The sequence below is a fragment of the Drepanopeziza brunnea genome (assembly GCF_022702325.1).
Source record: "Drepanopeziza brunnea f. sp. 'multigermtubi' strain 214-2 chromosome Unknown ctg2, whole genome shotgun sequence".
NCBI lineage: Eukaryota > Fungi > Ascomycota > Leotiomycetes > Helotiales > Drepanopezizaceae > Drepanopeziza > Drepanopeziza brunnea.
This window is the reverse complement of record NW_027094065.1, coordinates 3,083,501-3,110,678: the sequence shown is the minus strand read 5'-3', so window position 1 is coordinate 3,110,678 and position 27,178 is coordinate 3,083,501. Positions and strand designations below refer to the sequence as shown.

Here is a 27,178-nt window from a genome sequence, read left to right as displayed (position 1 = left end):
TTGGATCTTCGTTTTCGCAGACAGGTGGGGGTCTTCTTTCGATTGGTGTTGACGTTGACGGAAGACAAATGAAAAGTAAGGGGATCACCGGGGTCAGGTCACATGGTGATTAGACTAGATTAGTGCTGAAAGTGGAGCCCAGCCCCACGCGGGAGGCCTCCGCTTCCCGTCGGCTCGGCTCCCCCCACTAGCGATCGACCATCGACCCTCCCTCGGCCCCCTCTCCACGACTTAATCCTCCCCCAGCTGGAGGTCTTCTCAATAATTCGTGTTTATTCTTCTCAACCTTTCACATTTCGTTCATCATGTCTCTCCGAACAACGAAAACAGCTGTGGCCTCTCTCCGTACTCCCTCTGCTACCACGTCGAGAATAGCTCAGGTACAACGCCATTTCAGCGCAACTGCCTCGGCCCAAAAAGAGATACAGGAAGCTTACATCTTGAGTGCTGCCCGGACACCTACAGCTAAGGTACTGTTCATATATCCTTCATGGCAAACTTCGTATCAAAATTGAATAGATGAATAGTTCAATGGCTCCTATACATCAGTCTCGGCCCCCCACCTTGGTGCCGTGGCCATCAAGTCTGCGCTCGAAAAGTCCAAAGTCCCCGTCTCCAAGATCTCAGACGTCTATATGGGCAATGTGCTCCAAGCCTCCGTAGGCCAGTCCCCCGCCCGTCAAGCTGCCATCTTTGCCGGGCTACCCAACACGATTGAAGCAATCACCATCAATAAAGTATGCGCCTCGGGCCTCAAGGCCGTCGTCTTCGCAGCCCAGAACATCCAGCTCGGATTGGCGGAAGCTCAGATCGCAGGAGGCATGGAGAATATGACCCGTGTACCGCTCTACACCCCCCGAGCCAGTGGACTGCCGTCATTTGGCAATGTGACGATGGAAGATGGACTGCTGAAGGACGGGCTGTGGGATGTGTACAACCAGTTTCACATGGGTGTCTGTGCCGAGACGAGTGCAAAGAAATATAACATTACACGAGAGTTACAGGACGAGTACACGAAGCAGAGCTACTCCCGTGCGCAGGACGCCTGGAAGAACGGAGCATTCGCCGAAGAGATCGCCCCAGTTACCGTCAAGGGCCGCAAAGGCGACACAATCATCGACACGGACGAGGGCTACCTCGATATCAAGATCGACAAATTATCAACCCTCAAACCGGCCTTTGTACGGGATGGCACTGGAACCGTCACGGCAGCCAACTCATCGACGCTGAACGATGGGGCCAGTGCTCTGGTTCTCGGCAACGCAGCAGTCGCAAAGGAGTTCGGGGCCGGCTCCCGAGTTCTGGCTCGCATCTGTGGTTCGGCGGACGCGGCAATCGACCCAGTAGACTTCCCGGTTGCGCCTGCCAAGGCAGTGCCACTCGCTCTGGCGAGAGCGGGGATCAAGAAGGAGGACGTGGCTGTCTGGGAGTTCAATGAGGCGTTTGCTGCGGTCATCAAGGCGAATGAGAAGGTCTGTCTCCTTCTCAATGGAATCCCATTCCAGATTCCGACTAGAGACTGACAGACCCTAGATCCTCGGCCTCGAAAACGCGAGAGTCAATCCACTGGGAGGAGCCATCTCCCTCGGGCACGCCTTGGGTAGCTCGGGATCCCGAATCCTGACTACACTATTGCATCAGCTGAAAGTCGGCGAGTACGGCGTCGCAGCTATCTGTAACGGCGGCGGGGCCGCCACGGCGATGGTGGTGCAGCGGATCGAGAGTGTCTAAGTTGTAAGTGGGAGTGGAGTGTACGAGGAGCAAAATAATCCCGAGTAATGAATACCGACTTGGTATTCTTTGTAATCTCATATATGAAGCGAGACAGGGATCTGTTACAGTAGAACAATCATTAATCGTGTTGTGTATAACTTTTTTTTTTTTTCCTTTTCTTTTTTTTTTTTGCTTTCTCGAGAAATCCACATTACAATTCTGTATCCTTTGAAGACCACGCTAAGCGAAGAAGAATCTGCCACCGTCCCAACCCGTCCCAACCCGTCCCAAGCCAACCTTAGCCAATCCAGCCCACCCGGTCGGTAGCGCTACGGAGTGTTACTGCTGGTCTAGCTAGGAAGGTAAGCAGGTTGGGTTGGGTCGGGTTTTGTTTGTTACCAGCGAAGCGAGAGGAGAAAGAAGAAAGTGCAGCCAGCCAAGCGAGGCGAACGCTCGGTTCTGCTCGTCGTCGTCTTCTTGTTGGTGTTGTTGTTCTCAGCCTGACGGGTTGACTTTTCTCTCTCGTTCTCGCTCTCCATTTGAACTCCTACTCACTCACTCACTCGCTTCATCTTCTGATCTGGGTGTATACACAGATATTGTACCGCCTGTTCTCGCGCTCTCTCTCTCTCTCTCTCTCTCTCGCGTCCCATCTCTCTTATTCTCCTCATATCCCCCTGCTCTTTCACTTCTTCCAAACCTCCGAACTCCCCCACTCCCTCCCCCCTCTCTCTCCCCCATCTCCCTCCTCCACATCCCTCCCGCTCCCGCCCCCGCCCCCGCCCTAAAACAAAAAGTCCAAACAACAACAACACGCCAACGCAGCCAAACAGCCCCCCAACACCCCCTCCGCCGCACCACTCTGCCGCCCCCGCTGATCCAGATACTGTCCCTGCGGCGCGTATCTCGGTCCCGGGCCGTACGGATATGGTTGCTGCGGGTACTGCTGCTGAGGGGGGTATCCCATGCCGGGCTGCTGACCGTATGGCTGTTGGGGGTGCGGGTACTGCTGGTAGGGGTTGGGATACTGGATCTCGTTCTGTTGGTTCTTGTTGGATGGGAATTGGGGTTGCGGCTGGGGCTGGCTGTAGGGCGGTTGCTGGGGGGAGGCGTTGTAGTAGTCTGATGTGCCGGTGTGCTGGTTGGTGGGGATGAGGTGGGCGGGGGGCGGGACGGGGGTTGTTGATGTGGAGGAGGGGATGTAGGCTGGAGGGGGGCCGTTGGGGAACTGTTGGGGGTCGACCTTTTGGGACATGGTTGCTGCTGCTGGTGGTGGTGGTGGTGGTGGTTCTTGGGGGTTTGCTTCGTTCGGTGGGTTGGTCTGGGTGTGGCGAGGATTTGAAGTGCGGGTGTCGATTAATCTCGATTGATCGTGTGCCTTTTGTCTAGTTTTTTCTTTTCCCTATCCCTTCTGAGGGTTCTCCTGAGAGCTGGCTATTCGCGAGTCGGGATGTCGGGAGTTGGGAATCGTGTTATACAAGCGTAAGTAGGTCGGTCGGTCGGTTAGGTGTAGGCGTGTGTAGGTTGGTCAGGAAGGACGGTGGGATCCGATGACAATAAAGGATCTTTCTGTATGTATGTGTGTATGTAGAGAGAAGGAAAACGATGACGAAAGACTCGAGGTGGCTGATGACTGTCCCTCTCGCCGCCGCCGCCGATAGACTTTTTCCGCTCCTCGCTAAATCAGCTTCTAGAGCTCTTGGGGGTTTGGGAAACCTGCTTGTCCCGAAGATCCGGATTCCTTGGTCTTGGGGCCTTGGGGGGGGCCCGAGCGAGAGGGAGCGCAGTAAGTAAGTAAGTAAGTACGTAGGTAAGTAAGTAATCTTCTTTCTTCTTCTCTTTTCAAATCAATTGCCAGCTTTTAGATTTTCTTTTAGAAATATGGGAATGGGAAGTTGTCGTTGTATCGTGTTGAGTTACGTCGAATGGAAGGGATGGATGGATGGATGGCTGTGTATTCTAATGATTTTCGCGATGGAGGCTTCTGGCACATGCGATGTCGCAGCTGTCGCAAAAAGGGCGTGGCGGAGCAAAGTTGCGTGAAGTGCAGTGTGGGGTGCATACACGCGCGCATGCATGCATTCCTCAAGTTACAGTACGTAGTAGGTACTGTATACCTAGTTAATGAGTAAGCGGACGAAGGGTAAGTAAGGTAGGTAGGTAGAACGGGATCGGTGACTACCGGTATTACTGCTGTGTTCAAAACTATTTGCTCTCCTTTACAGTATTAGGTAGGTTGGCTGTTTGGATTTGCGGGGCTGGGATTCAGTGCAATCCGTTTCGGCTTGTGTGTATATGATCGATATAGTGTAAATGTACGTGTACGTTGTAATGAAATAGAGAGCCAGGCTTTGGAATGGGATGCTTTTTGCCACGCTAGCTCGGATGGTTGTATACCTAAGGTAAGGTATGCATGTATATAGTATACAGTATTAAGTATTGTGTTGGCGTGGGTACTTGGCGGATGCACACGTGCTTTGCTCGTACTCCGCATACGGATGTACTTCGTACGTAAAGCGGGTATTCTTCCGGGCTTGGAAAGGAGGTCATTTGATCTCGATATTCGCGCAGCTGATTTTTTTCTTTTCTTGTTCTGCGTACGACTTTGCTCCCTCTTTCTTGCGCTTGACGATACTCGGAATCAGGCTTTGCGATTACGGTTTTGTGTTGTTCGTTCCGCTTCGTCTCCATTTCCCTTCTTCTCTTCTCTCTTCTGTTGCTATGTTTCTACATGGAGATTCCTGACGATCGCACGAATATAGCGTCGGAATTGAACTTAGACTTCCTTACTTTATATATATACATACTTATATACATACATATATACATACATATATACATACAGAAGTACAGCCTGAGGTGTTGTAACCCTTGCTACAGTACTCCACAGCTACTGCTCTAGCCTAATTGAGCAATAACCTGTCCTTAAGCACGGAACCTTATACGTAGTACGTAGAATCTCGAAAAGCCTTACGGGGTAAGACTTTACTTTGTATTAAGGTCAGGTTATTGCTCAATTAGGCTAGAGTAGTAGCTGTGGAGTAGCAAGGCTTACAACACTTCATCGCTGTACCTCTATATTATATATATAATATCAACCATAATGCAAACCACGGGCATATCTGCTTAGCGTCCGCATTCTCTGAACCCACATTCGCCCTGATCAAAGCAAGTCATCGCCAAAGAAAAAGAAGTCATCCAAACAGATCCGCAGCGCGACGTTCAACTTTCACTCACGACTTTCGATTAGCACTGATCAATGCCTACTGAATACCCAGCATTTATTCCACAGCACCGGTCGGTTTCCCTGCCGTACACTACCTTCTTGCAGCCCCAGCTCCTCCATACTACGCTACGTTCCGAGTACGTCTCCTTCTACAGCAAGCAAGCATGGCCCGAAGGATATGCAGTGCATCGTACGGAGAGCACCTGTACTAGCGCGAGTCTCCGTACTCAACCCTGCCCGATCAGCCTGTATGGAAGCGATATCTGTGTCCGCATGTGGCTTCGAGTACCGTGATCTGAGCTACGAGGGGAGGGAAGAGGCTCTTCACGATGCGGGGGTGGAGCGTCGTGGGGTTGAGGCGTTTGGGGATGTGTATCGCTCGGCTTGGTTGAAGCTTTGGTCGCAGATTGTGTTCTTCCTGCGGAGTAGTCTGGAGTTTGAGTTTGCATGTGGAGATCTTGATCGGTTGGAACTTGGAGTTAAAGCTTCCGAATCCGTTGCTGGAGGTCGTGCGTCTAGTGGTTAGTACCGCTAAAGGGGAACTTGGGTTATATCTCGTTCCGAGGTCGTTGTTCTCAGAGATGACCGACCCCTAGACATCCCCCGGAGTAGAGACCATGGCTTATGATGGCATGGGTATGTTCAAGGCCTTCAATCTCGCTCGCAGTTTCTGCTCAGCAAGCCTCACTTATTACATTCTTTTTCAGTCTTTGAATCCGTCAGCTACGATAAGGACAGCCAACATGGTGGTCGCAATCACCTCGCTCCTCTTTTACATCACCCAGCGCCTCGGCTCTGATCATGCTCAGTGCTGAAAGTATTCTCGAAGACCCTGTCCAGAAAGGCATCGCACAGACACACGCCCAAGTGACCATCACCGCCGTCCAAGCCTCCCCAGCTTTCATCGATTGGCCGATCCCCGACCCGAAAGCTAAGTAGCTTCGCGTAAGAAGACGCATGTTTTGCTGCTGCGGACCCCACTGGCAACGTCTAGCGGGGATCTGAGGACCGGATCGGATGGGCTTGCTGCATGTTTGTTTTTCTTTCTTTCTTTCTTTCTTTCTTTCTTTCTTTCTTTCTTTCTTTCTTTCTTTCTTTCTTTCTTTCTTTCTTTCTTTCTCTCCCCTTGGCCTATCGCTAGATATTTTTGCTGAGTTGACTGGACTCGAATCGACCTTGACGCAGAGCAGAGCGCTTTTACCGAAAAGGTGTCAGCTGAAACCAAGGATCCCTAGGTGGACCGCGCGGGAGAGGGAGAATGATGGGGAATAGAGACTGCGGTTTCTGTTTTCTCTTCAGCGACATTTTTTTTTTTCTTTTCTTCTTTTGAGGAAATATGAGGATTAGGGAAGGAGAGAAGGAGAAAGAGAGCAATAGCTTGCTGTACTATACTGTGCTGTGCTGTGCTGTGCTGTGCTGATTGAAATAATAGGGGACGGAGGGAAGTGTTCGGGAATGAAGAATGTGAATTATGTACAGAAATAAATTCGATGATCAGAATGCGCAGATAAAAGGAAAGGCGAAAATGGCGGGATGGGGGATGAGGTGCTTGATATATTCCCGTAAGAAAAGAAAGGAGTTTCCCTACCTAGCTAGCTGAACCATAACTTAAGATGTTATAAGACGACGACGGGGATGTTCAGATTTCGGCTCGGGAGATCCCCCATGCGGGTCGGGTCGTCGGAATTAAGCATCAACAAGGCCACAGCCAAGCTTAGGTAAGAGGATCTTAATAAGCGAGTCTCGAGCTTCTCGAGTCCGAGGCGACTTCCAGAGAGAACGGAGTACGGTATCATTCCACCTGGCACCTGCAGGCGCATCGCATCTACCAGCGTCGCGTCAACTATCCAAAGCCTCCTACTGCTCTCCCATTTTCGTCACTCGCTCGGCGGTCTTTGTTATTTTACTATGCGATATGATACTATACTGACTGTACTGTACTTCAATTGGAGGAACATATATCGATATTCCCAACATTGTTATTGATTTATAGCACGGACTTGTTGATAAACAAGACCAGAGCGGCGCCTTAATCGGGCATTCGTTACCACCAGCATTACCACCCTGTTCTCGAGTCCCATTCATCTCACCACTCCATCACTACTACTACTACTACTTCTATATCTGCAAAGACCCCCAGCCCAGCGTCCTCGCTCCTCGAGCGCCCCTCGAATCGCGCCTACAATGGCACCCCTCCCTAGCCTCACTTCTCCCACCTCTTCCCACTTCCTCCTCTTCCCTCAGGCCTTCCGCCGCCAATCCACCGACAGCATAATCCCGACCACCTACGGCAGCATCAACAGCGGTCCGGCCCCGGGGACCGTCGCCGGCATCGTCCTCGGCTCCGTAGGTGGCTTCCTCCTCCTCCTCTGGCTGATCTACACCTGCGTGCGATTCGGATCCGCGTCCTCGCGCTCCGCGTACACGGAGTCCGTCGTCGTCCCCGCCGCGCGCCCGCGCCGCCGGAGAGCCCACCACCGCGGCGGGGGCACTGTCCGGCGCGAGACGGTCGAGATTCGTCGCGAGCGCAGCCCCGTGCGGATCCCCCTGCGGGAGCCCGAGATTGTGAGGCTGCCGTCGACGCCGATGCCGAGGCAGCCGGAGAGGGTCGAGAGGGTCGTCGTGGAAGAGAGTAGGGAGACGAGGAGGGAGAGGGAGAGGAGTCGTGGCGGGAGCGACGAGATTGTTGTTATCGAGGACCATAGCCCGCCGCGGAAGAAGAAGAGCTCGCGGACAGCGGCGACGGTGAGGAGTAGTGCGGAGAGTGTGAGGAGGGAGAGCGGCTACAGGACTGTGGATCCGACGACGTATGGGGGTGCTGTGGGCGGGAGGAAGGCGGGTAGGAGGAGGTGATTGGGAGTGGTAATCGGTCAGGTTCGGGGAAATACTGTAGCGAGGGATTTTGTACATGGTTGTGTGAATTAGAAAGGGGTTTCGGAGGGTAGGAGGTATATACGGGACGGACGATTTCTAAATTGGGAATGCGGATCATAGGACACGGGATCAGGGAACTGGGGGGCATGGACACGCAAGCACGTACAGAACAGCACACGCTGGAAGCAAATGGGCGATTCGAAGCCACGGATTGAGCACAGAGAAGGATTCATTCTCACCATCGCCTGAGATCCGCTCGCTCGTTTCTCCGCCGGGGTACGGTACAGTACCCCAGAACCAAATAGTGGCACACACAAACTTTCTCTTTCGCACCCCCCCCCCCCCCCCCAACCGTACATACATCACACAGAGGACACCTGACAGCGCACACCTTCCTCCCTCCACAACCCTTTCGAGAAGGCGAATCTGAAATAGCTCATGACTGTTAAACGATTCTATTAATTATGCTTTTCTTTTTTTTTTCTTTCTTTCTTTTTTTTTTTTTTTTTTTTTTTTTTTTTTTTTTTTTTTCGCGGTCTCGATTCTCGTCTCAGTATAGAGCTAGTCGATCAGAGCGGCCATCTCGAAGAGGGTTGGCTGCTTAGCTTCTCTGCCCGCTCGGCTTTTATTTGGGAGGAGTCTTGGGGGAAAGAGAGGGGAAGGGAAAAGGGGAGGAGGGAAAAGGGAAAAAGGGAAAAGAGGGGGAGGGAGAGGGGAATTCGGCTCTATCTCTTTTTTTTCTTTCTAGATTTAGGGGGCTGTAGAAATGAGCTGAGCTGAGCTGAGCTGAGCTGATTTGAGGTTGGGGTTGGGGTTGACGGTGGTGGTGGTGATTGAATAGGTACTGAGCCGGAGGTTGAAGGTGGAATTGGTACCGGTAGAGTCGATACTGGGTTGTGGTGTTGGAATTTGGCTTATTTTATTTATTTATTTGTTTGTTTTTGGGGGGGGGGGAGGGGAGGAGTGTTGCTCTTTTAGGTCTGGTGCGAGAGAGGTGTGTGAAGGGGGGTTGTTTGGGCATTATTGGCAGTTGCAGTTAGTTAGTTAGTTAGCAGGTAGTTATCGGTAGTACTTACTGTCAGGAAGCTCGGGTTGAGGAGAGGGGATGTATGTTTTTCGAATTGATCAGAGAGGGAGGGGGAGAGGGCGTATTGAAAATGATATATACACACATGTACAGCTGCTGATAGATAGATAGATAGATGGCTCTCCATCCACCGAGCGAGGAGGAGCAGGAAGAAAAAAAGTGTTGGTGCGTAGACGAGAGACGGTGAGGGCTGAGTAAAATTGTTTGTTTGTTTGGATAAATGAATGAATGAATGAATACCTACCGAGGTACTTACCTACCTACCGTATATGGTGGCAAACTGGATGTGCCCTCTTGGCTAACCGAGTACCCCTTTTCATAGCCGAGCACTCCTTTTCATAGCCGAGCACTTTTTGCTGACTGAGCCACCTACTGTACTGGTAACTGAATGGATACCGCTTACCGAACCGAACCGAACCGACACGACGACCTACGGTACCTAGGTATCCTGTTAACGAAATGCAAGGTACCTATGCATCAACACAGTAGTAGAGAGGTGCGTCGCGCCGCCACCGTGCAACAACAAGCTCAGCTAGCGGCCATCACACGACTCAATCAACGCACACACACCACAGAAAACCCCCAAGTGTTAATAAACACAGTATCAAGCAAGAGCGAAATATTACTACTCATGACCTAACTAACTTGCAGCCCCACACACCGTACGAACAGGACGAAACCTAGGTATTCAGAAAGCAACCCGAGCGCATCGCAGCAGTCCAGCACAAGAACAATCCCGGATGCATTTTTCCCTGTGAGTGGAAAGACCCCCCCTCCCCCTCCCCCCAACTCTCTACAGTACTGTACTGTATAGCTTCCTCGTCGTCATCGTCACGCCTGTCAATCAATCAGTCAGTCACCCACCTAGGTACCTACCGTATCCCCTCTCTGCCCACTCTCGTACAAGTACCGGTAAGTCCCGGGGCGGCTTCTGAGAGACTAGTCTAGTCTAGTGCTGTAGCGGTAGGTATTCTTGCCGGCTAGCCGATTGGCGGCATTACGTTTCCAGAGCTGAAGCTCAAGCTCAAGCCTACGTAGAAAGAGCGCGCCGCCGACTCCACACCCCTTCCCCTCTTCTCCGCTCCTCTCCCCTCCTCAGCGCCACCCCACCTTCTCCGCTACCTAGTAAGTCCGCTCCCAACTCACTCGACAGCCACTCACTCCCCTCCCCGCGTCTCGATCGCGGCGGACCCGCAAGAACAACCAGCTAACTAATCAACCAACCAGCCAACCAACCAACCAACGCTAGCAACAATACAATACGACTTCTGTACCCATCCCCTCCATCCCATCCCGTCCCATCCCGTCTCTCTCTCTCTCGCTCCGAGTACCTAAACGGGAAAGACCAGACTCAAACACCACCACCACCACCACAACCCCCAGCCGCTTGCTCAAAAAGTACAAGTCCGGTCCGCTCCCGCAGCCGCCAGCCCTCTGACTCGGTGCTAGGGGGTGCTGGTTATTACAGAGCGGGGAATCTGACTGACGGCGTTGTACCGGTACCGTATACCGTATACCGTGTACCGTATACCTAGGTACCTACAGTACGACGTGAGGAGAGGAGGCTAGGCTAGGGTGGGCAGGGAGAGGGTGTGATAGGTAGGTAGGTAGGTAGAGAGGAAGGAGGGAAGGAGAGAAGGAGGTGTCTTGCTTTGCTTTGCCTTGCTTTGCCTTGCTTAGCCTTGCTTTCCCAAGCTTACCCCTAAGTGTTCTCCAGTCCCGTAGCTAGCTAGCTAGCTAGCTGGGCTACCGTACTGTACCTCTCGAATGAGTATCCGGTACCTACTACCGGTACCTACTACCGGTACTTACTATCCCCCTCACGGTCAGTCAGATCCACCCGCTGGAGAAGCAGGCCGGCCGCCCTTTCTTTACAGTACCTACAGTACAGTACAGTAGCACGTAGCGAAAAGTCGAGTGGTTGCTTTTCCGCTTGCTTTCCGCCGGGCATCAATTCTCTTCCCGCGGATCTTGCGCCTTCCATTGAGGGGGACAGACTCAGAAGTAGAAGCCCCTGCGCGCGCGTGGTGGTGGGGGGTTTGAAAGTGGGAACAGGACCTATTGCAAGTGGCAATGGTCCATCTACAAAGGATTATTCGGGGTGAAAATGGAGAGAACTCTTCCGTTGCCATTCTCAACTTTGACTCGCTTGCTGTGTCCTTGATAATATGATAGATACACTTTGCCGACCTCGATGCTGTTGCTTTCGTGGCTCAGGGCCTTGTTTGTTCATCGCGAACGCTTGGCTTGGCTTAGATCCCGAAAAGGAATGGAACTAGCTGACAAAGGTGCACGATGAATCAAAATCCCAAACAGATGAACCACCGGCGTCGTGATATATCCTTTAGTGTACACACGCACACCGCAGCAAGCATGGCAACCCGAAATAAGAGCCTCAGATACCCTTCTTCGCACCGTTCACTTGCGTCGTCATCGCGCGTCTCTGCTCGATCCAAGTCACAGGCGCCAACAAGAACGCTCCGACAATACACAGGAACGCCGCAAACAGCTGCCCCAGCCCGATGAGCGTGGCGCCGCCGGGCCAGACGAACTTGACCCACTCGTTCGTCTGGTACAGGTCCTCCTGCGACGCGATGTAGTATCTGCCGTCGTCCTCGGAGTGGAACAGCTTCAGCTTGGAGGTGAGGCGCACGTCGGCTTTGTAGAAGGGGACGAAGAAGAGGGAGAAGATCTGGTGGATGTCGACGAAGAGGGTCGATGATTCCTGGTTGAACTCTGCGCGCACACGTCAATTCTGTGAAGACGTGCTTGGCCTGCGGACCCCAGCGGGTCCGCGAGGGAGCTAGCTGGTGGAGCGGGCTTGCTTACCATCGCATTCGACGTGGGCGACGATGCGCGGGGAGAGGATCTTGTACCAGCGGTAGATCATCCAGATGACCCATCGGGAGTTGACCTCGCCGAGGAGAGGCACGTTGAGATGCGAGAAGCTGGGGACCCGGCAGAGGGGATGGGTGAAGGATGCGTCCGGGAGGAAATAGGCGTGGAGGGCCTTTTTCTGGTCCGCCGGCGAGCCTTCGGTCAGGAGATGAATGACGTGGGATATTTGCCGTTCTGGGTCATGAAGTATAAACAATGTCAGTTATATAATCCCGTGAATGGCATGGATTATGTACTAGAATTGGGTATTGCAATTCTGACAAACACCTACATTCCACGGAATTGGATTGCAATACTCTTTGTCCTCGTACAACGGAGGTCATTTGAAGAACGGCGATGGACTTACTCGGGTGCTCCATTTCAGTACTTTGCGATGTCAAATATCCAAAGTGGTTGTAAAGGCCGTCAAGTCGTTGTCGATATGATGTTCGAGGATTGGAATTTGAAGTCCAGAATGCGCCCTCGATGCTTGGACACTTGCTTAACCCAAGCTTATATCATGAATGACGTCGGTCCAAACAGCTTACTTACTACTTGTGTCCCCACTTGAGGGCCAGCCAGCCAGCCATCATAAGCCAAGATTTTGAAAACCAAAACCCGGATCTATCACCCGCTTTACATTCAGAACTTCATAACTTAAAAACTTCCAATGCAAGGAGTGATGAGAAATGTCAATTCGTAGAGTAAGAAAAAGGAAGAAAAAAAAGTGAAAACACCCCCTCCCCCCACCCCCGGAAGAAACAGCCATTAAAATAACCAGTCATAAGCACAGCTTCATTAATAGTTAAATATTAGCTATTTGTTTATCTACCAGCCCATACATATCATCTGATATCACCCCCCAACCCCCCCATCTACTCCTCCTTCTGGAAGCTACACCTTCACCCCCGGGGTAACGGCCACCTGGGTCGCGTCACCTTTCTCCCCTCCCCTCTCCCTCTCGTACAAGTCCGCCGCGGCCTGCTGCTCGTCGGCATCCCCCTCGCCGAAGCGGCCGATGCGGTACCAGGGCAGGCGGAACAGGCGATCCATGCTCTCCAGGCTGCGGCCGGCCGTCTCGGGGATGAAGAACCAGGCCCAGACGCCGCCGATGAGCGTGATGACGGTGAAGGTCCAGAAGGTGCCCGCGGGCCCGAGGCCGCCCTCGTCGCGCTCTAGCAGCATGTTGGGGACGGCGCGCGAGTTGCCGTACCTGGGGGGCGGAGAAGTCAGGATTGCATGGCCCTCTACGGGAAGGGGAGGGGAGGGGAGGGATGGGATGGGGACGGGGACGGGTCAAAGAGTTTTGAACCTGGGAGCCAGGAGTTCAGATCCCTTGGGACGTGCTGGTCTCTTGGTGGCTAGGGACGGAACGAAAGGGGGATCGACTTACTGGTTGACGAAGTGGAAGCACATGACCAGCGAGGAGGAGACGGCGCGGATACGCAGCGGGTAGATCTCGGCGTTCAGCAGGTACTGCATGCTGTTCCAGCCCATGGCCCAGCCGATGCCCGACAGGTAGATCATGACGATGGCAGCCGTGCTGGCGCGCTTCTGCCCCGTGGTGAACTCAAAGTCCTCGGATCGCCCGATGCCCGGCACGGCCGTGAGGAAGGCGGCGATGAAGCACATGGAGAGGGCCTGGAGGGTGATGCCGATGCCGAGCGAGCGCTTCCGGCCGATCACGTCGACCAGGAACAGGGCGCAGACGATGGCCGCGACGAACTTGACCACGCCGAAGATGGCGGTCGCGAACAGCTTCTCGTTCTGGCCTTCGGTCCCGAGGAGGGCGAAGAACTCGGGCGCGTAGATCGTGATGCTCTGGGCGCCGGACCATTGCGCGAGCAGCTGTGAGAAGAGGCCCAGGTAGATTCGGTAGACGTTGTTGGGCATCAGGAACATCTCTTTGAGGTAGCCGACCCAGCCTTGGCCCATGGTCGCTTCTTCTTCTTCCCGGAGCTGTTGCTCGATGTCGAAGATCTCTCTCTTGACGTGCTCGTGGCTCACGTTGAGGCCACGGACTCGCGCCAGGTTGACGGTTGCGCGGTCGACCTGGCCAATCTTGACGAGGTAGCGAGGAGACTCGTAGTTGAAGAAGGAGAGGATGGCGATGAGTCCGGCAAACATGAGGTGGATGGTAGTTGGTACCACCTTGGCGGTCGTCAACATATATACCTCTCTAGACGTATTTGGAGCCTGGAAGCCAGCCAGCCGACTTACCCATTGATTCCGAGATCCATCTCGCATATGAATCTCAGATCCCCATGAAGCGAAATATGCCAACATGATACCGATGTAGACACTCCCCGAGAATGCACAGGTGCAGAGACCCCGAACCGACTTGGGTGCGATTTCAGAAAGGTAGACCGGTGCTACAACTGTCGTTTGTCCGATGCCGAGTCCAGCAATGAATCTCCCGGCGTAGACTTGTCCAAGTCGGCCGCCGTTGGTCAGAAAGATCACCACCCCGAGAGTCCAGAGGCAGCAGAGTTGTCGCGTCGCCCAGAGGCGTCCGATACGGTCGCAGAGAATGAATGCCTTGTTAAGATCAGCCTTCATCCAGAACGTGGGCCAGAAATCCCTCACCAGCGCTGCACCGCCAACACTGCCGATTTGCACCACTAGACACCGTAGTCAGTATGCCCGATTGGAAAAGAAAAGGAAATAAACAAGATTTCTGTCTTTGTATATTTACTAGCAGAGATGTTGCCTTTGACGTTGGCAAGCTTAACGTCATCCATCTTGTCGAGACCCAAGAGCGCTCTGAAGTTTTCTTTGGCCAGAGTCCCAGAAATAAGACCTTCGTCAATGCCTAGGAAGACTTTAGCTACGTTTGGCGGCAGACTTGTGCCTTCCATAGATACCTCGAGCTGCTCCCATGATACCGAAAGAGACGACAGCGAACCATAGCCTCCAGTTCAGGACTTCCTGTGGATCATCTCCGCGGTTGAGCTTGAAGACGTTCTGGGGTTTTCCACCACCGCCCGCCATTTTCGCTGCGGTAGAGGGGGAGACCGTCTGTAAGCCGTCTGTAAGAGTAGGATCGGGAACGGCCAAAGGGCAGAGATTTTTGTCCGAGCACTTGCGAGCTCATCGGTCTTCATTGGGACCCTGAGATGGGGGACATGATCTTTGTTTATAATCCTCAGCATCCCTGAGCTCCCCTCCCAGGATCCGTGGCGGAGGCAACCCTGTGATATAACGCCCGAAGCCTTAAACAGCTTGCTATAGCGGGGGTCAGGACTCGAAGTCTGCCCGTGCATATCGGTCCGACGTCGACGTCCACATTCCAAGAGCTGCAGTTCCTGCGCCCAGGATCTTGGTATTGCTTGCCTGGGTCGACTCCACTGCAATTTGACTTGGTGGGTTTTTCATACGTACTAGTAGTACATTTTTTGCTAATTTTAAGCATGACTTGGGTTGAAAAGCTGTTTACGCCTTTGAATGTATCTCTCAATCCTCTCTGCTCACGTTGACCCGTCTTCCATACTGCTTGATACATATCCTCCTGATATCGGTATGGGCTTGTGGCGGTGGTAGTCTCCCAACAGGTCACCACGGCATTGGCGACGTGAACTGATGCCAAAAATGGATTCGGTTCCTAGGTTTCCGTTCCTTCCTATTACTTACTCAAGTTCCACGTTTCATGTCTTTACATCGTCGGCTAGGCCACGCCACCTCACGCGCAGCGACCCCGGATCGTCGCTTATCAGGAAGATGTCAGTGTCAGTGTCAGCTGGTGTCTGATTTCTGACACCTCGTCTGAGATTGTCAGTTAAGTTACCCGTCATGATCACAACCCGTTGAGCCAAAAACATCGACCCAATCGCATTCTCCGCTCGGGATTCTCCCTTATCTAGTAGTACCTAGGTACTATACACCGTACTTACACTCTCCCTCTCTGCATGCGTGGTGGACGAGAGCTTATACTACGTATCTCACGGCCAAAGATGTGCCGAGCCCGTCTGATCAATCAATCATGTGCCCAGAAAGCATGGCCTGATCCCCTCTAAAAGCTTGACGATTGGGCTTGACGTACGAGAGTACTTCATACAGACTGCACAGTAATACGGCACAGTGAATCATCCGACAACCCCCATCAAGACCGCGGGGTGCATGCTTTTCTCCGCGTGGCTTGCGGAGTACCTCCTAGGTACGTAGTAGTAGTAGTTGTACGTAGTATGTCTATAGCCGAATCAAAGGGTTCATGAGCCTTTTAAGTCGAGAGGGGGCGAGAAAGAGTACGGTACTGGAGGAGTAAGCCAAGAGGCTAACAATCCCGGTAGGGAAACAAGGAGTCTGTCGAAGCCCAAGATTTCTATCCACTTACTGTATAAGCGCCGAAACCCATGGAGGGGAACCCTCACTCTCTCACCGGCTCTCTCTCAGCTCGCGAATATTCTCCCGCCTACTCGAAGCCCGGTCCCCCCCAGATTACTTTCTCACTTACTTTTCCAAATCTCTCAAGGCCCAGGCAATCGGTGTCAAAGCCAAGTGGGGGGGGTGGGCAAGTGTCCCATGGCGGGGTTCTTAAGGTTTGTTGGATTGGCTTATTGACGGGCTAGCGTGGGATTATCATCTCTTCTACTACGTAAGTTTCAAAAAGAAGAAGAAGAACTACTACGTAGTACGCAGTAGTACGTCGTAGGTAGTAGGTAATCGATGATGAACATTCCGTTCAACTTTTGTCTCTTGCGTCATCGTCGCGAGTATACTAACTACATGTACCGGTATCGGAGGATAAATTACCTTCGACTTGGTCATTAAGCTACTGGGTCCACACCAGTTTGCAAGACTCGGTACTACGTATTTTCATCAACACATTACAGTACCGTATACTCCAAGTTCAACAGGTACCCCCCCCCCCCCCCCCCTCCCCTTCCCATACCTCTGAATCCGTCGCTCCTTGGAGTTCCACCGACCTGACCTCCCTGCCAGATGCCGTTTATACTTCCATCTCCACACTCTCCGTAAGAGTTCCATCTCCACCCTGTTATCTCCATCGCCCTACAGAGTCATGGCAGCTCTAAGTACTGCACAGACAAATCGATCGGTCACTTTACTTCACCTTGCACGAGCAAACTTTGCGTCTCCGCAACTCTGGTTAAAGTACGTACGTAGAGCAAAAGCCGAGGCGAGAGCTCTTAGCGGTGTAGAATTGCCCCTTTGCGCTTTCCACCACCACGCCAGGGAGGGAGATAGGAGGAAAGCTTCTTGTACCCGTAACGACGTCGTTGTGGTGCGCGCCGTCATCCTGATGGTCTTCGCCAGGATCGGTCGGCTCCGCCGCTCCACTCCGGACAGAGAGCAGAGGGCAGCCGATACCGTAGCTTGCCTTATTGGGCGCACGGTTAGGGATTTACGGAAAAGTCAAAGTCGAGTGAGTGAGTGGCGCGGTAATTTCCCTTCCTCTCTCCCGTCCTCTATCTCTCTCTCCCCTCCTCTCTCTCTCTCTCTCTCTCTCTCTCTCTCTATACGGAGTAGTTTATCGACTCGAATGAAAGGAAGTGGATTGATAACCTTGACCATCCTCTATCACGTATCGCACATCTCGACAGCACATTACCTCACTTTACCTTAACCTTAACCTCGCTAATCTACGAACGTCACGAACGTCTGTGCGTTAGTTTTCGTGTTATCCCCTCCCTGCCTTTGTTACGTAGGTATGTGCCGCCATACCCCGAAAAAAAAAAAAAAAAAAAAAAAAAAAAAAAAAAAAAAAAACCCCCCCCCCCCAGGGAAAAGAAGAGAGAGAGAGAGAGAGAGAGAGAGAGAGCACATATAGGTATTTCCATCTTCCTGAGATCCGGCGATGGAAAAATTATCGAGAGGCGCTCGCTCTCCCACGGCAGCCTCGCAACCTGGCATTTCTCCTGCGTGCGAGAAAGGGGCCCGCTAGGCCACGAACCAAGCATCCAACTTGCATACATACAAACAACAACCATGGGAGCTGCTTTTTTCGCCGGCAGAAGAATTTTCGGCGGAAGCTCTGCGACGGATCAGTTCAGATAAAGTAAAGCACGGGATAGAATGCTTTCCAGGGCGAGAGAAAGAACTGGCTCCCGGCAAGGGGAATAAGGACATAGATGATAGATCGTCGCTTAAGCAAAAACAAGATACATGCTCGTCACGTGTGTGGGTGTGTCCCTTTTCGCTGGCTTTGCTTCTGGGCTCGCTTAGGTTATCTGGACATCGGACTCCCTTGCGTCGTAGAATCGAATATTTGCGGCAGGCAGTCAAAAAAAATGTCAGGTCTCATCCCCCTCCCCAATAAAACGATCGAGCCACATCTCGGAAAACGGTGTTGTCTTCGTCGTCGTCTTTGTTATCGTCTCTGTCGTCGCGGGAAAAAAACAGCACCTATCCATCTTCTTTTCCTTTCCTTCCCATCTAGGTTTCGTTACATAGACAGAAGAATCGTTCTCGCTCATCCCAGATTCGCTCGGCCCAGCCGTGACAGAAGGCTTCCGCCGCAGGACAGTAGGGTTATCAGCATCATGTCTCCCCTCCGCCGGATATCGGCGAACACCGCTGCCCTCATCTTCATGTTTCTCTTTCTCGGGTACTGGTTCCGGGCGAGCAACCGGTTTCCGCAAATCGACGCAGCGTCGCTGGCGCTGCATTGGAACAGCAGCCAGACGGTGCATAGGCTTCAATCCTTCGCGGCCGATCTCGCGCCCGAGTGCGACGTGGTCGTCGAATCCATCATCACGACGCGGACCGAGACCCAGTACATCACCGCCACGGCGACAGCCACCGAGACGGCGACGTGTCCGCGCGTCGTGGTCGAAGCCGCCACGCGCCTCCCCGTCGTCGAGGTCCCGCCCATTCACATCCCCTCCTCCAAGGGCGGCACCGTCGCGGCCAAGGAGCCGACGGCCGAGCAGGAGACGGTGGCGCGGCTGCGCGGCCGGGGCATCGTCATCATCTTCAAGACGGGCGCGCAGGAGGTCTCCCACCTGTCCATCCAGGTCGGCACCACGCTGCGCTACCTCGACCCGGCTGACATCCTCTTCTTCTCCGACCTGCAGGGCTCCATCGGCCCCTTCCTCATCCACGACGCCCTGCGCAACGTCGACCAGACGCTCAAGGAGTCGGACGCCGACTTCCAGATCTACCGCGACATCCGCCGCTACCAGCGCACCGGCCAGGATATCGAGGAGCTGAAGGAGGAGAGGAGTAAAGGCGACGGGAGGGCCGGCTGGCGGCTGGATAAGTACAAGTTCTTGCACATGGTCGAGGAGACCTTTGAAATGCGACCCAATGCGAAATGGTAGTATGTGTCCTCTAAGCTTTTTTTTTTCTTCCTTTTTTTTTCTTTTTTGTTTTGTGTGTGTGTGTTCTTTCCCTGTCGAGATTTACCTCGGAGGCTTCCCGGTCGTGCCCCTGGGCGTGAAACTCCATTGCAGCTTCGTGGACCATGTGCAAAAAGTCACCTCTCTCCATTTTATTTTTCGGAATGGCAATGCTGAGTCATGAGTTATTCTCTAGCGTATTCATCGAGACCGATTCGTATGTCGTGTGGAGTAACCTCGCCGAATGGCTGGGGAGGTTGGATTCTACGAAACCGATGTATTTGGGTGCCCCTGTATACATCGAAGGAACGGCGTTTGGACATGGCGGAAGTGGCTACGTCTTATCTAACGCGGCAATGAACAAGCTGCTGGGGTCGGACCAACCGCAGGAGCTAGCCGCAAAGTGGGACAAGAAGATGAAGGATGTTTGCTGTGGGGACTTGGCGCTTGCGGTAGCCTTGAAGGAGAAGGGAATCAATGTTTCTGGGGCTCACCCGTTGACGAATGGGGATAAGCCCGCTACCATGTCTTTTGGACCCAATCAGCTCTGGTGTGCACCAGTCGTGACGATGCATCATGTTTTGCCGCATGAGATTAGTGCGATCTGGAGGTACGAGAGGAAGAGGGAGATCTTGGATATCAATTCGAATGTGAGAGGCCGCAGACTTGTGTGATGGAGTAGGAAGATCTGACGCTTTTATAGGGTACGACCTTCGCGGATCTCTACTTTCATTTTGTAGAACCGCTTTTCGTCGAGACGAGAGATAATTGGGACAATATGTCTCAAGGGAAAACCTTCTCGGAAAAGCAGACGGAGGAAATTGAGGCAAAGATCTTGGAGCTGCAGAGGAAGTTCGACGAGGAGGATAGAAAAATTGATGAAGCGAGGAAGAATGAGGAGGATAAGAAGCTTTGGGAGGAAAAGAAGCTCGAGGAAGCGAAGAAGTTAGATGAGGCGCGGAGGAAGATGGAGGAGTCCAAGAATGAATTGCTTGATGGAGAGATTGCGGCTAGCACTGCTGCGTCAAAGGAGACAGAGAAAAAGCAAAAGGCTTTGGAAGAAGATGCGGCTGAGAGAGAAAGAGAGGGTGGAGACACTGATCCAAGCAAAGACAGCAAGGATGTCAAGCAGCCCGCCGAAGACGGCGAAACCCTAGGCTCGGAGAAGGGGGGCAAAGATGATAGGACTTCGGATGTGGATGTGATAGACGATAAGAAGGACGATAAGAAGGACGATAAGAAGGAAGGCGAGAAAGACGAAAAGAAAGACGAAAGTAAAGATGGCGAGAAAGACGAATACAAAGACGATAAGGAAGACGAAAAGAAAGAAGAAACAGAACCAGACACAAAAGAAGAAGAGAAGAAACCCGACCTCAAGCTTGAGACCAGGGAAGTATCCCAAAAGCCAGCACCTGCGCCCGCACCCGGCAAGGTATCGCATGCCAAGCGCAGAGAAATAACCGACGATCGCCCCGACGTCGAGAAAGAAGCACACCTGTCCTTCGAGAACTGCGAAAAGGCGTGCGAGGCCTACGACCGATGCTTCCAGTACGTGTACTACGAGAAAGTGTGTACACTGGGAGAGTCGTTCCGGCTTGGGAAGTACGTGAAGCCGGATCGCGAGGATAGGATTGTGTCGCAGTCGGGCTGGAAGTTGTCGAGGATACGGAAGTGGTAAGTGACGGGGGAAAGAATGTCCTGTCCTGTCCTGTCCTCCTGCTATCCTTCTCCCTGTTTGGATTGGCGATTGCTGACTACCCCGTGTGCTTCTAGGACGATGGAGAATCCTTGTGCAGAGCCGGAATGGCCTAGTTGGGTCGGACCAGGACGTTTGAGCGATTAGATAATGGGATTTTGAGGTGTACAGCCATCGTGTGATATGTAACTTATTCAACCTTGGTATAGAATACGCGCGCTAAAGCTTAGTGCAATGTTTTTCCTTACCTGTCCTCCTCTAATCATCCCCAAAATATATTCAACCGCTTCCATCCAGTGGTTGGCAGCATGGGCTCTTCCGGGCTGTCATTCATCTCATCGAGTGCTTGGCGGATAGGAATAGACTCCAAGCTCAGGATCTTAGTCCCCTTGAAGAATTTCCAGCCGAAATAAGCAAAAATTACAATTGGAATATCGCTAGATTGTGTTATAACGGTGATCGCGGAACGTAAAGGGTGTCGGCAACTTACAGATACGAGGATATAAACGTCGCTGTATTCCATCGACCCTTGACGAAGACCGTAAAGCCACCTGTGAGCAGGAAAAGAATGCTCGAGACAAGAGCAACCCATGAGGTATATGCTGAAAAATGTCAGCAGACGTAAGATTCTACCTTAGTATGGGTGGTTGGAAGGCTTACGTGTCCACCAATGCGACCAAGGGAGCTCTTCTCGAGCGATGCCCTGCACCTTTAGAGCTTGGTGAAGTCGAATGTGGTTGACCAGAATAACGCTCCAACTTACCAAGGTACCTGCAGCTGTAAGGTTGAGGAACCAATAGAAGACGGTCAAAGCCCCGTTGGAAAGACTCATAAAAGCTAGTGTAGAGATGGTTGTCTGCAACAAAACACATACCCACGGAATCCCCCAAGATGTAGTTCGCAGGAATACCTGAGGCGCGTGCTTCTTGAGTGCCAGTCCGTAAAGGATTCGGGTTCCTGTAAGCAGAGATTGATTCGACGCCGACCAAGCAGACGTGAGAACAACGGCATTGATGATCGATGGAACGACTTGGATTCCAGCCCGGGTAGCAGCCGTGACAAATGGACTAGTCGATGCATTTCCAGCATCGTTGTTAAGCGTATCGTCATTGCTTGGTACCAGCATGCCGACAATCAATACCGAGAGAAGATAGAATATCGCAACCCTGGCGAACACTTTCTTACAGGCCTTAGGAATATTCTGTCGGGGACTCTTCGTTTCGGCTGCTGCGACAGATACACTTTCCACACCGGCGAAGGAATAGACGGCGTTGGTCATGACTTTCCAGAATCCAAGGAATTGGCCCCAATGGCCCTTCGCGATATAGGCCACGAAGGGTCCAGGATTTTTCCAATATCTAAACCCGAGCCTTTCTTGACCAGGTACTCCGCCGAGATCGATCACGAGGCCCATTATGATAATCCCGATCACAAGGAGAATCTTGAGAAGTGCGAAACAGAATTCGACTTCGCCGTAGACGCCAACGAAGACAATGCCGACGATGAACGTCACGATGATGAAGAGAGTGATCCAGAGCGCCGGGTACTTGTCCGTCCAAAACTGAATGAGGACGAGGGCTGCAGATATCTCAGATGGGACGCTGAGGTAGGTTCCGTAAACAACATTCCATCCAACAGCGAAACCAAGAGCTGGGTCTACGATCAACTCGGCATGTCTAACAAACGACCCAGTGACCGGGAACAGAGCTGATGTTTCTCCGAGGGCGAATTGGACTGCACAGACGACGAGGCCCACGAAAGCGTATCCGATCAATGCCCCTAGTGGACCTCCTGTCTGGAGAGCGCCTCCAAGACTGAGAAAAAGTCCAGTACCCTACTTAGGTGAGATATGTTCTTATTATTACGTGGTCCGACGAGGAGAACTTACAATTGCGCCTGCCAGAGCGATCATCTGGATATGGCGTTGACCCAAAGCTCTTTGGAGATTGTTCTCTTCCTGAGAGTCCACGATCTGAACGGATGTTTCCCTGTCTTGGGAATTGTTACCGATTTTCCTGTCGGCGTCCATCTCCGCTCTTACTGCCGCAACAGCAGCAGTTGGTCGTTGGAACATGCCAAACATTGTGTTCGTCGATACTGGCAATATTTGACGTTTAGACCGATATCTTAATCTCCCTATATCTATCAAATGATTGATATTCCCATGCTGGATGGCGGGTCCGATGAGCAGCTCTTGTTCTCGACAGTTGCGATGCCTGACCAAGAGTTTTATCGGAAAGAAGCTTTGATTTTTGGGCTTTGATTCTTGGGGTAATGGATACTTAGATGTGCACTAAGCCAGCGGCCTAATTGCTTGAATCTACGGGTTCTCCGAAGTGACGCCTTCGTACGTCACACCTAAAATAGGTAGAGTGGGCCACCACGCGGACGACGGATACCGTACCATTGATCTAGATTCCTTTGAAGGTGGAAGCTTACCAGGGGCGATTTCGGAGATCGAGGGCTGCCCACCAGCCTTTTCCATACTTCTCTTACTTTTTTTCTTTTCCAGACTCCAATTTATTTAGGCCATTCGGCTTTTTCGCAGTCAACGCACTGATCAGTTAAGAAACAAAGATTATCCGTTTTATACGGTATGTGACTAGGCATGGTGAGCGGATCCATAACCGGGCCCGAACCTCGCTTTCAAAGATAAGATATACGATAAACCAATGATAGAGGAACAGGACTATTAAGCTTCAGATACACAAGGAACGAGGGAGAAAGAGGAGATCAGCAATCCCTCTTCAGGAGGAAAAGATTCTAACTGGATCTCGGCCGACTAGACATAAGATACTCGTGACTTTCAAGTTCCTTTGGTATAATCTCTATCGGGCCCACTTCTATATCTTGCTAGAAACGACTAAAAAGATACATCGTCGCCGCGCTTACAGAGGTACTAAATGATCACTCAGAAGAATTGCAAACTCAGAATTGCGGACATAGCGGAAACAAATTGACCTGTTGATTTTTTGAATAATGACAAAAGATATGCTGATTTGGTCTAGGGACGAAGCGACTTCGACTTCGACCAGCCAGCCCTCAATACAACCCAAGAGCGAGAACGCTGGCAAAAACAGTAGAAACACGCAAAGAGAATCCCAAGGCCTATCAAAATGCATTACGATTTACGCATTTCAGAGCAAGACACAGTTGAGCGAGAGACATGTACGGAAGAGAATTTCGCCCTCGGCACGACGCAAAGTCAGGTGGCGACACGCGCTAGTTAAGATGCGTATTTTTAACACGTGCTCTCATGTAAGGAAGTGGAATAAATGCAATGATATCAGGAATCTCTTGATATATTTAGATCCTTACGCGTCACCCTAAGAGCCTAGAGCAATCAATAGTCCATAAGGTATATCTATCAATGCGAGCGGACTCCCCTACGCGACGCGACCACGTGTTGCCATAAGCGAAGGAAGGTAAGCGAAAGATGAATAAGTAATCGGATACCGAATGCTCCCAGGACCACATCTCAAGGAACTTCTTGCGGTGATTTATTATGGAATAGAACATTGATCCCATGTTAAACAGTTTGTATGCGATCGGCGGGCAAGTGGTTCAATGTGAGCCTTACTTGATCTCCACGTGACAAATGGGTCAGTTGGCAACCCCGCTAGCTTGTGTACCGTATACAACCACAAACAGGATTTCCTGTTCTTCAAACATCACAGCATCCGCAAATTCTCAGCATGGCGACTCGCAATGATCTCCAGAGGAGTGCCTCCAGCAAGTCGTCGAAGGTGTTGATCTGCCAAGCCTCCTGGCACTATCTCCACATCCCGCGTCTTCCACCGAGTTGCAACCTCCCAGCTATACTAGTCGGTTTACTTCTGGGTCCCTGGATACCGCGGCTACACCTTTCCACTGACCAAAGTCGGAGAGTTGCCTCATCCGGGATGCCATCAGAAACTTACTCGAATATTCAACGCATGGGACTTCTACAGGACGGTCGAGCAAAATCCTCAACTCCGATCTCTGGTCAGAACAGTCAGCCTGAATGGAAATGCTGGTCCTTGTACGCCGCCGTGGTCCGGCAGGCTGTGTATTTGCGCTCTGGCGTTGCTATTTAGTCGTCAAAACGTTTGAGCCAGCTTCTGTGCTGGACGATGGGGTGGCGAGAAGCCGTATCGCACATTCAGATTGAAGTGGGAATCGATTTTGAGTGGTTCTTGGGAAAGGAAGAAGAAGATGGGAAGCCGATGAAGGGGGTCGAGCTATCGTATCAAGCAAATTTTGTCTTGGATGCTATCAACGACCACCCGAATATGCGATCCCATTTTCCTAGCTTCAAAAGGCTGGCTATATGGCAGGTTCGTCTTTATCCATCCAGCGTCAACCAAAGTATGGTCTAATGTAAAGAGCAGCATCAGCTCCATGCAGAGCTATCACCCGTCAGAGATCCAGAATTTCACAACATTCCATTACCAGAGTCTCTGACGCCCCAAGACCTCAACTTCAGCTTTTGACCTCAACTTCAGCTTTTCGAGAAGCCCAGAGCCACCGCTATTTGGTCGAAGAGAAAGTATGTCCTGGCTGCACCAGACCAAGGGAGGTGGTTCTTGGATTCTGTGCGGCCAATAAGTGATGGAGTGGAAATGTATGCTGATCTGGCTGTTCAAAGACCTGATTAAGACCTTGACTGAAGATGGAAACCACAAAGGGATATGTTTTCCGCTTCTTTCTTCAAGTACCGCTTGCTATCGGTATCAGCAACGTTCACATGCTGAAAACCGAATTGTTTTATGATGCGGCGTGAGTTTTCATCATCCAGGATTTTGAAATGTGGACCGTCATCAAGTGTCCTTGCAGCCGCAGTGTTCCCCCTTCGATTTAGATAGTAGGATGCCAGCTTCGAGGCTCGACTGAGATATTTGAAACGAGTTGTCGTGGATCTCCCTCGAAGCTGGTGTCCGTTTGCAGCATCGAAGAATTGAGAATAAATGGGGTGCTAGCAACACCATATATGAAAGACAACTTCACTTCGCAATAGAACGGATGCAGTGTAACAGGCCGGTAATTATAGACAGGAAGAAGAAGAAGGAGAGGAAGAAGGAGAGGAAGAAGGAGAGGAAGAAGAAGGAGAAGAAGGAGAAGAAGAAAATGGTACACTACAATATTACAGATAGGGCTTAATTTGCTCCTCGGTCCATTCCCAAAAATTCTCTGCAATGCCCGAGCCACCATCTTTCTTAGACTTGCCACTCTTCTCTAGATCTGCTCTAAGTGGCCCAAAGCGTCCGAACGGGATGACTGCATATAATTAGCCGCCGGGGTCTGGGTACATCAGAGAGATAAGTAGGTAAGTAGGACCTACTCCAGCCGCCATTATGATCCATATTGACGTCCGGCGAGACGCCGGCAAAGAGCTCCGTGTAGGCTCCATTGATAGGTGCATACAGGAACTTCTGCAGGATAGCATTCTGCCAGCCCGGGAGGTTCCGCTGCAGGTCACTGCTCAAGTTCCCGGGGTTGAGAGCCTGCCACTAAAATCAGCACACAGCTCCGCCCAAGCCACATACATCAGCAGCAGCGCCAATCAATGAATATATACCACGCTGATGATCCCGTCGCTGCCATATCTCGTGGCGAACTCCTGCGCGTGCAGCAGGTTGCCTGCTTTGCTGACGCTGTACTTGTGCCACGCTCCCTTATCGACTTTATAATCCAGATTCCCCATGTCCACACCCCCCTTTGGCGAGATCTCGGCGGCTGAACTCGACACCCAGACCACCCTCGTCGTCTCTGGTGGATTCAATCGTGCGCTCGCTTTCAACAAAGGTAGAAGGAGTTTGGTGAAGAGGAATGGTCCGACGCAGTTCGTCCCCAGCTGCTTCTCGTATCCCTGGACCGTCTTGCTGCCTTGCGGGGGCACCATCACGCCGGCATTGTTCCACAGAACATCCAGCCTCTTCTCCTTTGCTAGAAACGCATCCGCCGATGCTTTAATCGTGGAGAGATCGTCGAGGTCGAGATGGAGGTATATTAGAGAGCCTTTGGAGTTCGGGTAGAGGGCTTTGATGGACTCGATAGCTTGGGAGGCTCTGTCTTGGGAGCGCGCGGCGATGTAGACTTTGGCATTGTGGGAGTAGAGGATCTGGGCGAGTTCTTTGCCGACGCCGGTGGAGGAGCCGGTGACGATGAAGACCTGGTGTTGTCAACGGGTATTCGATTGAGAGAGGAGGAGGAGGAGTACCTACTTTGTTGGATTGGTCGGGAAGACTCCTTTCGGTAAACTTCGCCGCGGGCGGGAATATCTGGCTGAATTTGTTGCCCATGTTGGTCGTTGACTACTACACTGACTAGGTGCTGTTCTGTGCTCAAGAGAGAGGGAGATGCTCTCACTCCGTACCCACCGGGCATCGATTGTTCCAGCCTTTCCTATCTTGGTCAAGGACTCATAGCAC

At 51.9% G+C, this 27,178-nt stretch overlaps 10 protein-coding genes across 10 annotated transcripts; 5 read left to right on the top strand and 5 right to left on the bottom strand.

Moving 5' to 3' along the window:
• Positions 1-305: 305 nt before the first annotated feature.
• L3040_001972 (uncharacterized protein) lies at positions 306-1,731 on the top strand (the record flags this gene model as incomplete). The annotated part of the gene is made up of 3 exons (XM_007289461.2): positions 306-470; positions 528-1,472; positions 1,534-1,731. The coding sequence occupies 3 exons, from the start codon at positions 306-308 to the stop codon at positions 1,729-1,731; spliced, it is 1,308 nt and encodes a 435-aa protein (XP_007289523.1).
• Positions 1,732-2,497: 766 nt separating this feature from the next.
• Positions 2,498-2,968, bottom strand: L3040_001971 (uncharacterized protein; the record flags this gene model as incomplete). Its single annotated transcript, XM_007289462.2, has 1 exon — positions 2,498-2,968. One exon carries the CDS (start codon positions 2,966-2,968, stop codon positions 2,498-2,500), a length of 471 nt encoding a protein of 156 aa, XP_007289524.1.
• A 2,221-nt stretch (positions 2,969-5,189) lies between these two features.
• L3040_001970 (uncharacterized protein) lies at positions 5,190-5,878 on the top strand (the record flags this gene model as incomplete). Its single annotated transcript, XM_066156960.1, has 2 exons — positions 5,190-5,464; positions 5,725-5,878. The coding sequence occupies 2 exons, from the start codon at positions 5,190-5,192 to the stop codon at positions 5,876-5,878; spliced, it is 429 nt and encodes a 142-aa protein (XP_066012960.1).
• A 1,245-nt stretch (positions 5,879-7,123) lies between these two features.
• On the top strand, positions 7,124-7,792 carry L3040_001969 (uncharacterized protein; the record flags this gene model as incomplete). Its single annotated transcript, XM_007289464.1, has 1 exon — positions 7,124-7,792. The coding sequence occupies one exon, from the start codon at positions 7,124-7,126 to the stop codon at positions 7,790-7,792; it is 669 nt and encodes a 222-aa protein (XP_007289526.1).
• Positions 7,793-11,295: 3,503 nt separating this feature from the next.
• L3040_001968 (uncharacterized protein) lies at positions 11,296-12,157 on the bottom strand (the record flags this gene model as incomplete). Its single annotated transcript, XM_007289465.2, has 3 exons — positions 11,296-11,636; positions 11,730-11,972; positions 12,145-12,157. 3 exons carry the CDS (start codon positions 12,155-12,157, stop codon positions 11,296-11,298), a joined length of 597 nt encoding a protein of 198 aa, XP_007289527.2.
• Positions 12,158-12,671: 514 nt separating this feature from the next.
• L3040_001967 (uncharacterized protein) lies at positions 12,672-14,768 on the bottom strand (the record flags this gene model as incomplete). The annotated part of the gene is made up of 6 exons (XM_066156959.1): positions 12,672-12,990; positions 13,171-13,928; positions 13,998-14,315; positions 14,364-14,398; positions 14,473-14,589; positions 14,642-14,768. 6 exons carry the CDS (start codon positions 14,766-14,768, stop codon positions 12,672-12,674), a joined length of 1,674 nt encoding a protein of 557 aa, XP_066012959.1.
• Positions 14,769-18,274: 3,506 nt separating this feature from the next.
• L3040_001966 (uncharacterized protein) lies at positions 18,275-20,915 on the top strand (the record flags this gene model as incomplete). The annotated part of the gene is made up of 4 exons (XM_007289467.2): positions 18,275-19,053; positions 19,269-19,722; positions 19,776-20,746; positions 20,846-20,915. 4 exons carry the CDS (start codon positions 18,275-18,277, stop codon positions 20,913-20,915), a joined length of 2,274 nt encoding a protein of 757 aa, XP_007289529.2.
• A 115-nt stretch (positions 20,916-21,030) lies between these two features.
• Positions 21,031-22,851, bottom strand: L3040_001965 (uncharacterized protein; the record flags this gene model as incomplete). The annotated part of the gene is made up of 6 exons (XM_066156958.1): positions 21,031-21,205; positions 21,259-21,370; positions 21,429-21,471; positions 21,532-21,624; positions 21,679-22,602; positions 22,657-22,851. The coding sequence occupies 6 exons, from the start codon at positions 22,849-22,851 to the stop codon at positions 21,031-21,033; spliced, it is 1,542 nt and encodes a 513-aa protein (XP_066012958.1).
• Positions 22,852-24,880: 2,029 nt separating this feature from the next.
• L3040_001964 (uncharacterized protein) lies at positions 24,881-25,240 on the top strand (the record flags this gene model as incomplete). The annotated part of the gene is made up of 2 exons (XM_066156957.1): positions 24,881-25,084; positions 25,139-25,240. The coding sequence occupies 2 exons, from the start codon at positions 24,881-24,883 to the stop codon at positions 25,238-25,240; spliced, it is 306 nt and encodes a 101-aa protein (XP_066012957.1).
• A 650-nt stretch (positions 25,241-25,890) lies between these two features.
• On the bottom strand, positions 25,891-27,049 carry L3040_001963 (uncharacterized protein; the record flags this gene model as incomplete). Its single annotated transcript, XM_007289469.1, has 4 exons — positions 25,891-26,024; positions 26,089-26,251; positions 26,326-26,919; positions 26,972-27,049. 4 exons carry the CDS (start codon positions 27,047-27,049, stop codon positions 25,891-25,893), a joined length of 969 nt encoding a protein of 322 aa, XP_007289531.1.
• Between the last annotated feature and the right edge of the window lie 129 nt (positions 27,050-27,178).